The sequence below is a fragment of the Myotis lucifugus genome, unplaced genomic scaffold (genome assembly GCF_000147115.1).
Source record: "Myotis lucifugus unplaced genomic scaffold, Myoluc2.0 scaffold_5, whole genome shotgun sequence".
NCBI lineage: Eukaryota > Metazoa > Chordata > Mammalia > Chiroptera > Vespertilionidae > Myotis > Myotis lucifugus.
The window spans coordinates 17871765-17884485 of NW_005871053.1; the positions used below are offsets into that span (position 1 = coordinate 17871765).

A 12721-nucleotide genomic window follows, 5' to 3' on the forward strand; every position below is an offset into this window, starting at 1 on the left:
AATACAGTCTGGCCTGCCAAAGCACAATGCCAGGATCTGGGTGATAAGAAAAGAAGCAAGAAGAAAAAAGGATAAATAGGTCTTGCTCTTCTATCACTAAGCTGGCTCTGAAAAAACTAGTAGCATTTGTGGAAAAGGACCTAAGAAAATGAAAAATTATTTTTCATCTTAATCAGATAATTTTTTACTTTTTGACTCAAACTATAACTTTTTTATTTTAAAATTTTTTATATTCAATATTATTTTGTGTTACTTTCAGATGTATGGCATTAGAAAATCATATACTTTACTAAGTGGTCCCCAGAATTTCCAATACCCACATCACACTATACACAGTTATCACAATACTAGAGGCCCAGTGCACGGGTGAGGCTCCTCAGCCTGGCCTGCACCCTCTTGCAATTCGAGACCCCTCGGGGGATGTCGGACTGCCGGTTTCAGCCCAATCCCAGCAGGCCAGGCTGAAACCGGTAGTAGTGCGTGAAGCCAGGCCTTCAGGGATCAGGCCAAAACCGGCAGTCCAACATCCCCCCAGGGATGCAGTAGTGGGAGAAGCAGCAAGTGGCTGGGGAGGGGCCTGAGTCCAGGCTGGGTGCCATGCCCGCTCATCCTGGCCCCACTGCACCTGCCGCCACCACTTGGTAGCACTGCCGCAGAGGGAGGAGAAGCTCATGCTACCGCAGCTTCACTCGCCAGCCCTGAGCCCGGCGTCTGGCGCCCATAGGTCAGCTGTGGGAGCACACAGACCACCAGTGGGCAGCTCCTGCTTGAGTGTCTGCCCCCTGGGTGGTCAGTGTGCATCATAGCCACTGGTCAAACAGTCAACTGGTCGACCGGTCACTTAGGGTTATATATATATATTTTGCTGACTATATTTCCTATGCTGTAATTTACATCCCTGTAATTATTCTGTAACCAATCTGTACTGCTCAATCCCTTAATCTTTTTCACCAGCCTCCCACCATGCTTCCCTCTGGCAACCATCAGTCTATTCTCTGTATCTATGAGTTCATTTCTATTTTGTTTGTTCATTTGTAATGCTCTTTAGATTCCACATATAAGTGAAATCATATGGTATTTGTCTTTCTCTGGCTATCTTGTTTCACTCAGCAATAACACCCTCTAGGTCAAATTCAGACAATTATTTCATTATGATCAATTCATTTGACAACAGAATGAAACCCTAGAGACTATGTGATTTTATAGATTCTATATAAATCTCTGAACTCTTTAAAGATTATCATATAGCCGAAACCGGTTTGGCTCAGTGGATAGAGCGTAGGCCTGCGGACTGAAAGGTCCCAGGTTCGATTCCGGTCAAGGGCACGACCGGGTTGCGGGCACATCCCCAGTAGGAGATGTGCAGGAGGCAGCTGATCGATGTTTCTCTCACATCGATGTTTCTAACTCTCTACTCTCTCCCTTCCTCTCTGTAAAAAATCAATAAAATATATTTTAAAAAAATAAAAAAGATTATCATATAAATGCTTTGTCCTAAAAACCCATTGTCTTAACTTTAAAGGATGCTCAGGGCGGAGTGGGAAATAGGATAGGTTTAAATCCTACAGTTTGGTTGACAGCACTAAAAAATGTATTTACTAAAAATATAAACTACTAAGAAAATATGTACTTTCCAGGCCAAGGACTGTAATAGTGTAAGCATGTTTAAAAATGTATGACATTCCCATTCTCCTAAATTTGCATATTATATTCAGTAGAGCAAACTATGGATTTTTACTTCACTGAAAGAATTTAGACAATAAAAGTTCATTTAATGAGTTGAGAGCAATGACTGATAATCTTTCATGGTACTAACTTTGGTTTAGTTATAATTTCTTACTCTCATTGACAGAATTAGGCTAAAGTATAGACCTTGCAGAAGGTCTTTACAGTGTTATATTTTAAAGAGATTAACATAGACCATAAAATTGCCTATGATTTGTAAAATTTAATTAAGAATAATTATAATACAATTAATCTTCATATCAGAATAAATTGTGGTAAGAAAATATATCTTGAGAATTTGATTTGAAAGGGTTTAGTAATATTTTGAAGGAAGAAGTTTACATTTATTCTGAGTTCCCTGAAACATTGGGAAATAGACATTTTTAAATTAACTTTATCCAAAAGAAAATCCTACTTTAATTATACCAGAAATTCTTAACAGACCTGCCAGATATAAATGGGATTTTCTCCTACTAAGTCTATAAAACCTCTTTAAAAAATGATCTAAGAGTCTATTAAAAACATCAGAATACTGATATAAAAATCCTTCATCATTCTAAAACAATATCTGGGTCATAATCTTCTGCTAGAAAAAGCCTAAAAAACATTAATGCTGCAGAGCCCAGGCATTTGCAAAGTACTCAGGTTTAGAGCCTTTAAAATAGGCTATTACATCTAGGTTTTGGAAAAAAGAAACAAGTGACTAATATGTTAGTAACTGCCTAACATATAGAAAATTGTGATAGATAAAGGTAAAGAGAAAAATTTCAGGCCTATTGTTAATCATTATGGTCACAAATTATCTATATATATAAAAGCCTAAGCGACCAGATGACCAGATGACCAGCTGGTAGCTATGATGCGCACTGACCACCAGAGGGCAGATGCTCAATGCAGGAGTTGTCCCCTGATGGTCAGTGCACTCCCACAGCAGGAGTGCCACTCAGCTGACAGACGGGGCTGACTGCTGGTGAACGCAGCTGTGGCAGTGTGAGCCTCTCCCGCCCAAGTGGCAGCAGATGCAGCAGGGCCGGGATGAGTGGGTGCTATGCCAAGCCCAGGCTCGGGCTCCTCCCTGGCCACCTGCCACTTCGCACACTACTTCGTGCTGTGAGGGATCAACGCGATTGTGGGCTGGAGCCCGATGAGGTCCACTAATCCCCACAGGCCAGGCCGAGGGACCCCACCGGTGCACGAATCCATGCACTGGGCCTCTAGTCATAAAATAAAATAAAACAAAATTTATAATTATAGGTTAAAAAAAAATTCCCATCTCTGCAAGTGGCATCTGTGATATATTACTAAACAATACAGCTTATTTGTCACAAAGTAAAAATAGTGGTAAGTAAACAATAAGAAAACAATTACAAACCATAGGAAGAAATGTTTAAATCAGATTTCATTGAAGGTAGAAATAAATATCTTTGAATTAAATAAGTCAAATTAAAATTACTCAGAGAGGGAATCTTGTTTCATTAATAATTGAAAGGCATTTAAGGTCATAATGATTAAGTATTTGTAATAATATTTTTCTATGTGGTGTTAGCTCTAAAGTATTTACAGTTTATGAAAGACATTTTACAAACGGATATACATTGAAAATAGGATATTCAAGTTGGGCTACTCTGGAGACAGAAAAATACAGACTAATTAGAAAAGCAAAATGAATACTAAAAAGTTATCTGGGATATTGAACTTCTACTGAACTACTTCCATTTGTAAAGACAGACTTAGAAACTGTAATTTGCTTTTGAAAGCTAGATTTAACACAGCTAACAGCCTTCACATATTCTACAGAATTGAGTTTGAGGAAGAAGGCAGGGTTAAAGAAAGGAAGCATAAATTTAGACAATAAAACTAAGCTAAGGTAATAAACAGGAGAGTTTTAGTGAAATTAATGGGAGACGATTTCCTGGTAGGAATAAATTTCTAAAGAAAGCAGAAGAAGTTATATGCTTTAAGAAACATAAAACCAAAAAGGAAATAAAAAGAAACATAAAGCCTAGTAAAACTATAAATGGTATTTTCTGAGGCTAATTTTGCCAGATTGAGAAATTTGACAGCTTCCTTATAGGTAGCCAATCCAACATTCATTTGGATTAATCCATTTTCAAAAGTAATGCCATCACTAACATTAAGTAGCAGAAATAAACTCCTTACTTTGGGCATGACCCTTAACCTTCTGAATTTCATTATCTTTATTTATGAAGTAAGGATAACAATAATAATAGTAAGCCCCAAGTTTATTTTGAGTATCAAAAGATAGTGTAGAATAACTAAAAAGAGCTTCCTAAACTGATAAGACCTTCCTAAATGGCCAAATACTATGAAAAGTCCAGTTATTTGGTTCCTTACTAAAATATTTATTAGGGAACCTGGGGGAAGGTGGATCCAAGATGGAATCATAGAAAGACCCTGAACTCACCTCCTCCCACCACCATACCTAGTATACAGCTACATATAGAAGAGCTGAGGGCTAATTGAACAGCTTCTGCACAACAAATGCTAAAGCAACCACATTAAAAATAGGAGAAACAGAGACATGGTAACAACAAGGACCCTACCCCCAACACAGTGTCCTGCAGTAGGGAAAAAGACCACTGCCTCCTAAAGACTTGCCTACCCTGGGGCACAGCAAGAAAACAGCAATTAAAGGGCACCTAGACTATATGTGAAGGAAATCCATTGACTAACCATATAATGTCTTCCAAATGGGTGAAAAACAACTAGAAGTCTCTCTAGGAAGTGCCATTTTTTACATTTCCCCTTCACCTTTATAGAACAAGTGGGAGCACAGTCCAGATGCTTTAGCCGTCCTGGGAAGGCTGCCACAGTGCCTGCAGACCCCCAATGAACACCAGATTGAGCTGTCCTGCCAAGGCAGCCCCAGTACTGGTCACTTTGAAACCCCCATAGCCTTTGTCCTGCCAAGAAGACTTCTGTGCAGCTTGTCCGGAACGTCTCAGCCTATGCCCACTCCAACTCCAGTAGTCCCACTGGTAGCCCCAATGAAGAGCATAACAGAACCCCCACAACCTATGCCTGATACAGCTCTCCTGCCCAGGGCTCCTGGTACTGCACATTCCGGGACCTCCCAGCCCCTACAAGCCCTAGCTCCAGCCATCTTGCTTATGTGGATCTGGCACGGCATGCCCTGGGACCCCTCAGGCCGTGCCTGCTCTAGTTGCAACTGGTTTGCCAAAAGAGCCTGGCATATGCAGGCTACACAGCAGCCACTCCTTCAAGACTTGGTGAGGTAGAGAGGGAGCTGTTTTGCCTAACTCATAGAAACAAACACAGTAAGTCAAACATAATGAGCAAATGACTATGTTCCAAATTAATCCCCCCAAAAAGAACATTAACAAAACTGAGGTAAGTAATTTACTTATAAAGAGTTCAAACTAACAATTATAACAATGTTCACTGAACCCAGAAAAAGCATGAAGTAACACTGTGAGAACTACATCAAAGAGTTAGGAAATATAAGAAAGAAAAAATCAAAACTGGAACATACAATAATTGAAATGAAAACTACCCTAGAGGGAAGAAATACCAGACTAGATGGTACAGAAGAACAGATTGGTGATCTGGAAGACAGAATAATAGAAATCACACCATTAAAAACAGGAGAAAAAAAAGAATTTTTAAAATTGAGAACAGTTTAAGGGACCTCTGGGACAACATGTAATGCAATGTATGCATGCCTATCAGCACCAACAACCAAATAATCTTTAAATTAATGCAACTGCCATTAAAATCTGGGCTATATCCCCTGGAAGCCTATTCTTTCTTCAAACAGTAATGTAGTGTAACAAAAGGAACATGTGGCTAAAGTCAGAGGCCCTTCAATGGAACCTGGACCATGAAAGTTTCAAAATTTCTATTTTCTCATTAAAATTGGGACTGACACTTCATGAGGCTAGTCTGAAGATTAAATTAAATACACTATTTTTCTAATACAACATTCTCTCATTTATGTGATCAGAAACACAGTTTGGTGGGGGTTTTCCCCCATCTCTACAATATAATTATGGCATTAACATCTCCCTTAAGTCTTTCTATTTCACAAAAAATTCCACATATACATGGATCTGCTCCCCCTCCAAAAAAAACAAAACTAGGAATTTTTAAAAACTGCTTAAATACTTGCTTTGCTTTTATTTTTAAAATCTCCATTAACCATTTCATTTATACCCTTTTAAAACTCATTTCTGTGTTTTTTGTATTATTTTGTTTTTACTAAAATGTGTTTGTTTTTCAGACCATAAGCTATGTGAGCTCTTTGCCTCTATTTCTAGAATACCAGTAGGAAGCTTCCTAAATATCACTGCTTGTGTGATGTCGCCATAATAGGCTCCTAATGCAAACCATTCTCCTCAGGGGCTGGTCATAGTGTTCAATTACAAACTAATCTCAACTGCATCACTTGGCAGCCTCTAGGATTCAAAGTTTAAAATAAATGATCATACCTTCCTATTGTTTTCTAAACAACATTTTTCCCATTTACTAAATAAGATTTTTTTACTTGGTTATTTCATGTTCTTTAATATTGAAAAATATCAATCTCTAGCTTTATGATTGTTTCCTTACATTTTCTAATGATGACAGTCTAATTAAACGTAATAGTGAAAACAATAAAAACTAAGTGGGAGTCAGGATATCTAGATTCTTGTTCTAGACTTGCCACCGGACCAGTTAAACCATATTTTTCTGATACTCAGCTTATTTTATGTTAAATAAGAAGGTCGGAAAAATTATTTTTAAGATGTCATACACTGATTGTGAGAACCTATTTTTTAAAGATCACGCATGTATAGAATTATAAGGAAAAAGTAATAACAAAGATCAGCTGTAGGCATAAGGATGAAATAGGCTAAAGGGGGGGGGGGTAGATATACCTGCAATTTCTTCTAAAGTATTGGCATGCATGTCCAGCAACACAGTTCCATTCAGAATACAACTTCTCAACTCAAACAAGCTGTGTAATGAAAGAGTCGCCACATAAGGTTTGCTCCACCTCTCTCCTCCATCTTCCACATCTTCTTCAAACTTCAACCACCTACACAAATAAATATTATCAGAACATTGAATATTATATTGTAGGTCCATGATGCTTTATCCTAATAATAAAAAGTAGAAATAGCCCAGCTGGTGTGGCTCAGAGGTTGAACACTGACCCAGGAACCACTGGGGAAAAACGGTCACCATTTTTATTCCCAGTCAGGGCACATGCCTCTCATCGATGTTTGTATCTTTCTATCCCTCTCCCTTCCTCTCTCTCTAAAATCAATAAATACATATATTAAAAAGTAGAAATATAAAGATATTCAATTGCTTCTTGGTTTCATGGGTTTTGAAAGTAAGTAAAAGCTATCCCAAGTCACTCAGTTTATTTGATTTAACAGGAATTCTTTTTGTCATTGAATAACATACTAAAATAAAAAACTCATATATCTTTATATTAATTTGTCTAGCTCTGAAAAAGTATTTTAATATAAATATTTCATCAGTGGTTACAATGAATCTGTTATAGAACTAAGAAAGAGTATATATACTTCATGAAAAATAATGATAATTGAAAGAGATGCAAAAGAAAATAAAAGAATACGCATTTTTCTTGAGTGGGAGGTCTTAAAACTGAATATTTTTTAAAATATTTTTTTATTGATTTCAGAGAGGAAGGGAGAGGGAGAGAGAGATAAAAACATCAATGATGAGAGACAATCACTTATTGGCTGCCTCCTGCATGCCCCCTACTGGGTTCAAACCCGAAACCCGGAATCGAACCCAGGACCCTTCAGTCCTCAGCCCAACACTCTTATCCACTCAGACAAACTGGCTAGGGCTTAAAACTGAATACCCGAGTCTCTTGATAATTTTTCCATTCTATTAGAGAAGCTTATATAACTTGGGGACTATTCTACAGGGAAAATACTTATTAGGCCTATTGATTGCAGTCACCTCCTAAGGACTAAACTTACGAGAACTAAGCTCAACCCTCATTCCCTGGGCCTTCTTGCCAGGAATGGGGAATAGAAGAACCTTGATAACATGGTGCCAAATGGACACCACTGCCCTCTTGGAGTGAAATAAATAGTAATATATATATATATATATATATAATTGTTTCTAAAGACAAATAAAAGGAATAAAGAGAAAACAATTATTTTTACTGCTCTGGCATAAGCACCACATCTCATTCTCTTAGGGACTTGCCCTCTAATCTTAATAGATGACCAATTTAATTCAAACTTTTTTTTAATGTTTTTGTTGATTTCAGACAGAGGAAGGGAGAGGGAGAGAGAGTTAGAAATATCAATGGTGAGGAGAGAGAATCATCAATCTAATGGCTGCCTTCTGCACCCCACCCCACCCCCCCCCACTGGGGATCAAGCCCACAACCCAGGCATGTACCCTAACCAGGAATCAAACCATGACCTCAACCACTGAGCAACACCAGCCAGGCTAATTCCAACATTTCTAATGAATCCTAACATAAATTGTCTTTCCTACCCCATCCCCCACCATTTTCCTCATTCTTTTTCTAGTGTCATTTTGCCCTAACTTCCCCTCTCAATGCAATACCACTCCAATTCCCTATATGATATTATATTACTGTTTTATGTAATCAAATGATCCAATGCCAACAGAGGACAAATATGTTGCACTAACTAGTTAGGAAACAGTGAATCAGTCAAAAATAACTAACCAAAAGGGCTAGTCAGAATGATTAATGTGCAGAGTTCCAAGGAAGATAAAGAAAGCTATGGATCTGTCCTCAGTGTTCAGGGAGCAAAAAATTTTTAGGAAGTGAAAAGAAACCCAATAGGGAAGAACAGTTATGCTGGCCAAGTTTCAGATAGGGAAGAATAACTATACCTACATAAAATATAGGTATAACTATACCTATATAACTATCCTATATAATAAAGAGCTAATATGCTAATTAGATCAAACAGCAGAACGACCATCCGGACATCCTTCCAGACAACCGTCCAGACAACCTTCCAGATGAAACTGGGGCTGCAAGGACCAACCGAGGCTGCAAGGGAGGGCCAGTCAGGGCTGCAAGGGGCTGCAAAGGCCAGCCGGGGCTGTGAGGGGCTGAGAAGGCCAGCGAAGGCAGCCGGAGCTACGAGGGCCAAGCCCCTTGCACGAATTTCGTGCACCGGGCCTCTAGTACCTATATATAAAACACTTGAAGGCTAAAAAAAAGAAACTTACATTTTAAGTCCTAAATCACTGTCAGTATTTCTAAAATTGCTGGCAATTTTATAGAATATTTATCTATTCAGTTAGGAATTTTTCATATTAGTGATTTTTAACATTTTTTAGCCCTTAACAGGGCCATAAAACTTCATAAATCATATGATGGTCATAGCATAGTATTATTTATCAACTATACTTGTTTCTCTCTCTTTTCTTGGCAAAGAGTAGGATATCACTACCTCCATCCCTTCTAACTGGGTGATACCATGTGACTGTTGACTAGTTATGGAAATCAGAAATGTTCAAGATGGAGGCGGCTATACAAGTTAAGGTCTCTAAGTAACTACAGTGAACAGATGTGTAGAGCCTCCATTGACATGATAGACATGTATCATGAGACATAAAAAAAGCCTTTGTGATTTGAAACCATTGAGACTGCAGAATTTTTTTCTAACAGAATTTAGCTTATCTTAAACTGATACAGATCGCCATTTTTGCTATGCATACCAGCATCAAAATCTTAATTGAAATGAATGATGAAAGCAAATATAATTTTAATAAATATAATAAATTAGTATTTCTTTCCAGGTTTAAAAGTAAAATCATGTTCACATTCTTAATGTCAATATCTCAAAGGATCAACTTCTTGGCAGACATTTTGAGATAATATGGAATTGTGGAAAGAGTCTTGGACTAGTTGGGAACAAAAATAAATTTTGGTTTTGTCTCTATAGCTAAATTGTCATGTAACCAAGGGAAAAACTTTCAGTTTCTCTGGGCCGTGTTCTTCTCAACTATAAAATAAGACAAATTCAACACATTAAAAACTTGCCCAAGGTCACCTAGCCAATGACCTTGTCAACCAGCTTCAACTCCAAGTGTTCTTGTTTTTCTCTAGAGTCTGTGACCATTCTCCACCATTATACAATTACTTTGGCTGAATTTATGGACTTTTTAAGCTGAAATATCTTTTGCTAATGCATATAGTGGAAACAACTGATTTAACATTTGATTTTCATTCTTGTCTGGAACAAATCTCAACCTGAAAAGTCTTCTCTGTTCTCTTCCTCCTTTTTACATTATCCACAGACATGATACCAAGAGAGTGGATACAACTTTTATTAAATCCTCTGTTACCTTGCATACTATTCACATATGATGTTTTTACAAAAAGGGCAAAAGAAGGGAATATGTAGAGCAACACTTATTTTGGTGTTATTTTGACTAAAGGACCTTAATAGAATTAAAATCTAGTTTCCAGTCCCTTGGGTAGTAAAGAAGACTTAGGGTTATGAAAGGATATAAGGGACCATAGATGTCTCTCAATTGAAAAATGTTTTCAGTTAATGTTTCTGGAGCTATAGTACATTCTGTCATCTCTACATATAAAATCACTCCTAAAATGTTGTGTTTAAAATTTTCACTCAAGTAAGAAATCCTGAAAAATGTTTCTACATTATTAAAATATTATCATTTCTTAATCATTTATGTATAAATCCATAAACTAACCCATACAATAATGTTATTTGTGAGTTGTGATAACACCAATAATAAATTCATTTTTAAAATACTAGTGGACTTCTAGATCTACATATATTAGCAAACCTTTTCATATAAGGAAAATTATAGTTAAATTTTATACTTCCAAATAACAGTGAAGATAATTAAATAAATAATAAAACATCTTCATCATTTTATCTTGGCTCCTTTGAAAGTGAAAATTTAAATTTTAAGAATTCCTGGGGGGGAGGGGAGGCCATGAATGTGTAGTCCCAATCATTTTTATCCCATGTATAGATTCAGTAACCACCACCACAATCAAGATAGAACACTGTTCCATCACCACAAAGAATTTTCCCTGTCTGTAGCTTGTCTTTTCATCCTGTTAACAGGGTCTCTCACAGCACAAAAGTTTTTAATTTGAGTGAAATCCAATTTATAATTCTTTTCTTTTATGAATTGTGCTTTTGATATCATGTATGAAAACTCATCATCCAGCCCCAGATCCTTAAAATTTTCGCCTATGCTTTCTCTAAAATTTTCATAGCTTTATATTTTAAATTTATAATTTACTATCAATTAATTTTTGTATACACTGCGAGGTTTAGACCGAGGTTATTATTTTTTTTACCTATAGATAATTGTTTCAGTACCATTTGTTCAAAAGACAAGTCTTCCTTTATTTAAAAGCTCCCTTTATCAAAACTCAGCAGTATTTGTGTTGGTCTTTCCCAGTTCCCTATTCTGCTGCATTGATCTATGTGTCTATCTGTAAAAAACATTTTAAAAACAAATCCAAAAGGTATATTCTTTTCTTTAGAATAATTCCCTTCAAATTAGGTGCTTGGCCTTTTGGAAAAGGAGAATGAAGTCTCTGGGAATTCCAAACAAGTTGGTAGTTAAAAGGACCACAGATAGGTCATTTGCATGAATCGTTTGATTTAGCCACAGGTTTCATGACCACTGCAGGAGGAAGCGGAAGATCCTTTCCATAAAAAGGAAACCACAAGTAACAAATAGCAAGTTACTAAACATATCAAGATTCAGTGCTTCATGCCAGCTTCAGAATAATGCCAAAGGCTTTAAGATATTTAAATATTTTAAAGGCTGAATTAAAAATTTTATATATACACAAATTCATAGGTATAGCTACTTTCTGGGGGAGGGGGGCGAGTTCATTCCATTTTAAACTTCAAAGATAGAAATTAACAGGTCTGAGAACACACCAAATCCTGTTTCAAGATTTGTAGTCACTGAGTATGCTGTCAGTTGCAAAATGCCTGATTGCAGTTAATGACCTAAAGTGCTGCAATTTATTCCAGTTTTCAAATAAACTCAGCTGACATTTGTTTGAATAGCAAACCAAAGCAAACAAGAGTCTCACAGGCATGAATGAGAAGTGATGGACAATAAAAAAAAAATCAAGGTTATAGGCCATATGCATGACATTTTCTATGGGGGAGGGACAGGTTTAAACTCAGAGAGTATTTTCATTTCCTTCTGTATCTGGATCTGTTTTCATCCATGATTAACACATTGGAATCTCTTTGTACTAAACTACAACAATCTAATATAGGTGTTTCATTAATTCTTTGAGGATAAAGTTGACAATAATCTCTATAATACTCATATTAAAAGTCTACAAAATAAATTTCTTCTGCAAATTAGAAATAGATATTTCCATATATATTAAATCTTTCTGTTTATTCCATTCCCACTAATTCCGGTGACCTTTGCAAAGAATTTTTTGTCTGCTTGTACTCATATAGAAAGTGAAGAGGTTACTATACCATCCAAAATTATAGCCTCAGAGAAGTCATGGCTTCACAAGAGAAAACATCCTCCTTTGGGTAGAGCTGGGGATATGGAGGGTTAGAGTGGGGACATGGTTAGGGTGGGGGCTTGAGAATAACATATGTAATTATAAAGAGCCTATTTTAACAAAAAAGGGGGAAATTAAATATATCCAAACCTAGTTTATCGATATTAGCTGTTCTTAGTCCATATTATCTTCACACCTCACATTGCACTGAAAAATCGTGATGACTTGAACCTTTGCTAGTTTTGAATATCAAATGCTTCACAGCATCAATAAAATCATTTTGAGGTAATAATCCTTTCTATACTGCCATGTATGTATCAGAGGCCTCACTGCTACCCCCTGCTTGGCCTCTTCTGAGCTCCTTTGTGGAAAGCACTTTTTAAAGGACAACCACAGTGAGTCAAGCATGTTGTCTCCACAATTGCACAGCTGTGGTATCTTTGAGAACTTTTCTATTAATAACAT

At 36.9% G+C, this 12721-nt stretch overlaps 1 protein-coding gene across 1 annotated transcript in view; it reads right to left on the minus strand.

The window, feature by feature from the left end:
- Window positions 1-12721, minus strand: part of SLC4A10 (solute carrier family 4 member 10) — a 168646-nt gene that overhangs the window by 109986 nt on the left and 45939 nt on the right. The window contains exon 5 of the mRNA XM_023743605.1: window positions 6624-6784. Coding sequence (XP_023599373.1) covers window positions 6624-6784 — 161 coding nt within the window. The remainder of the gene's footprint in view (window positions 1-6623; window positions 6785-12721) is intronic.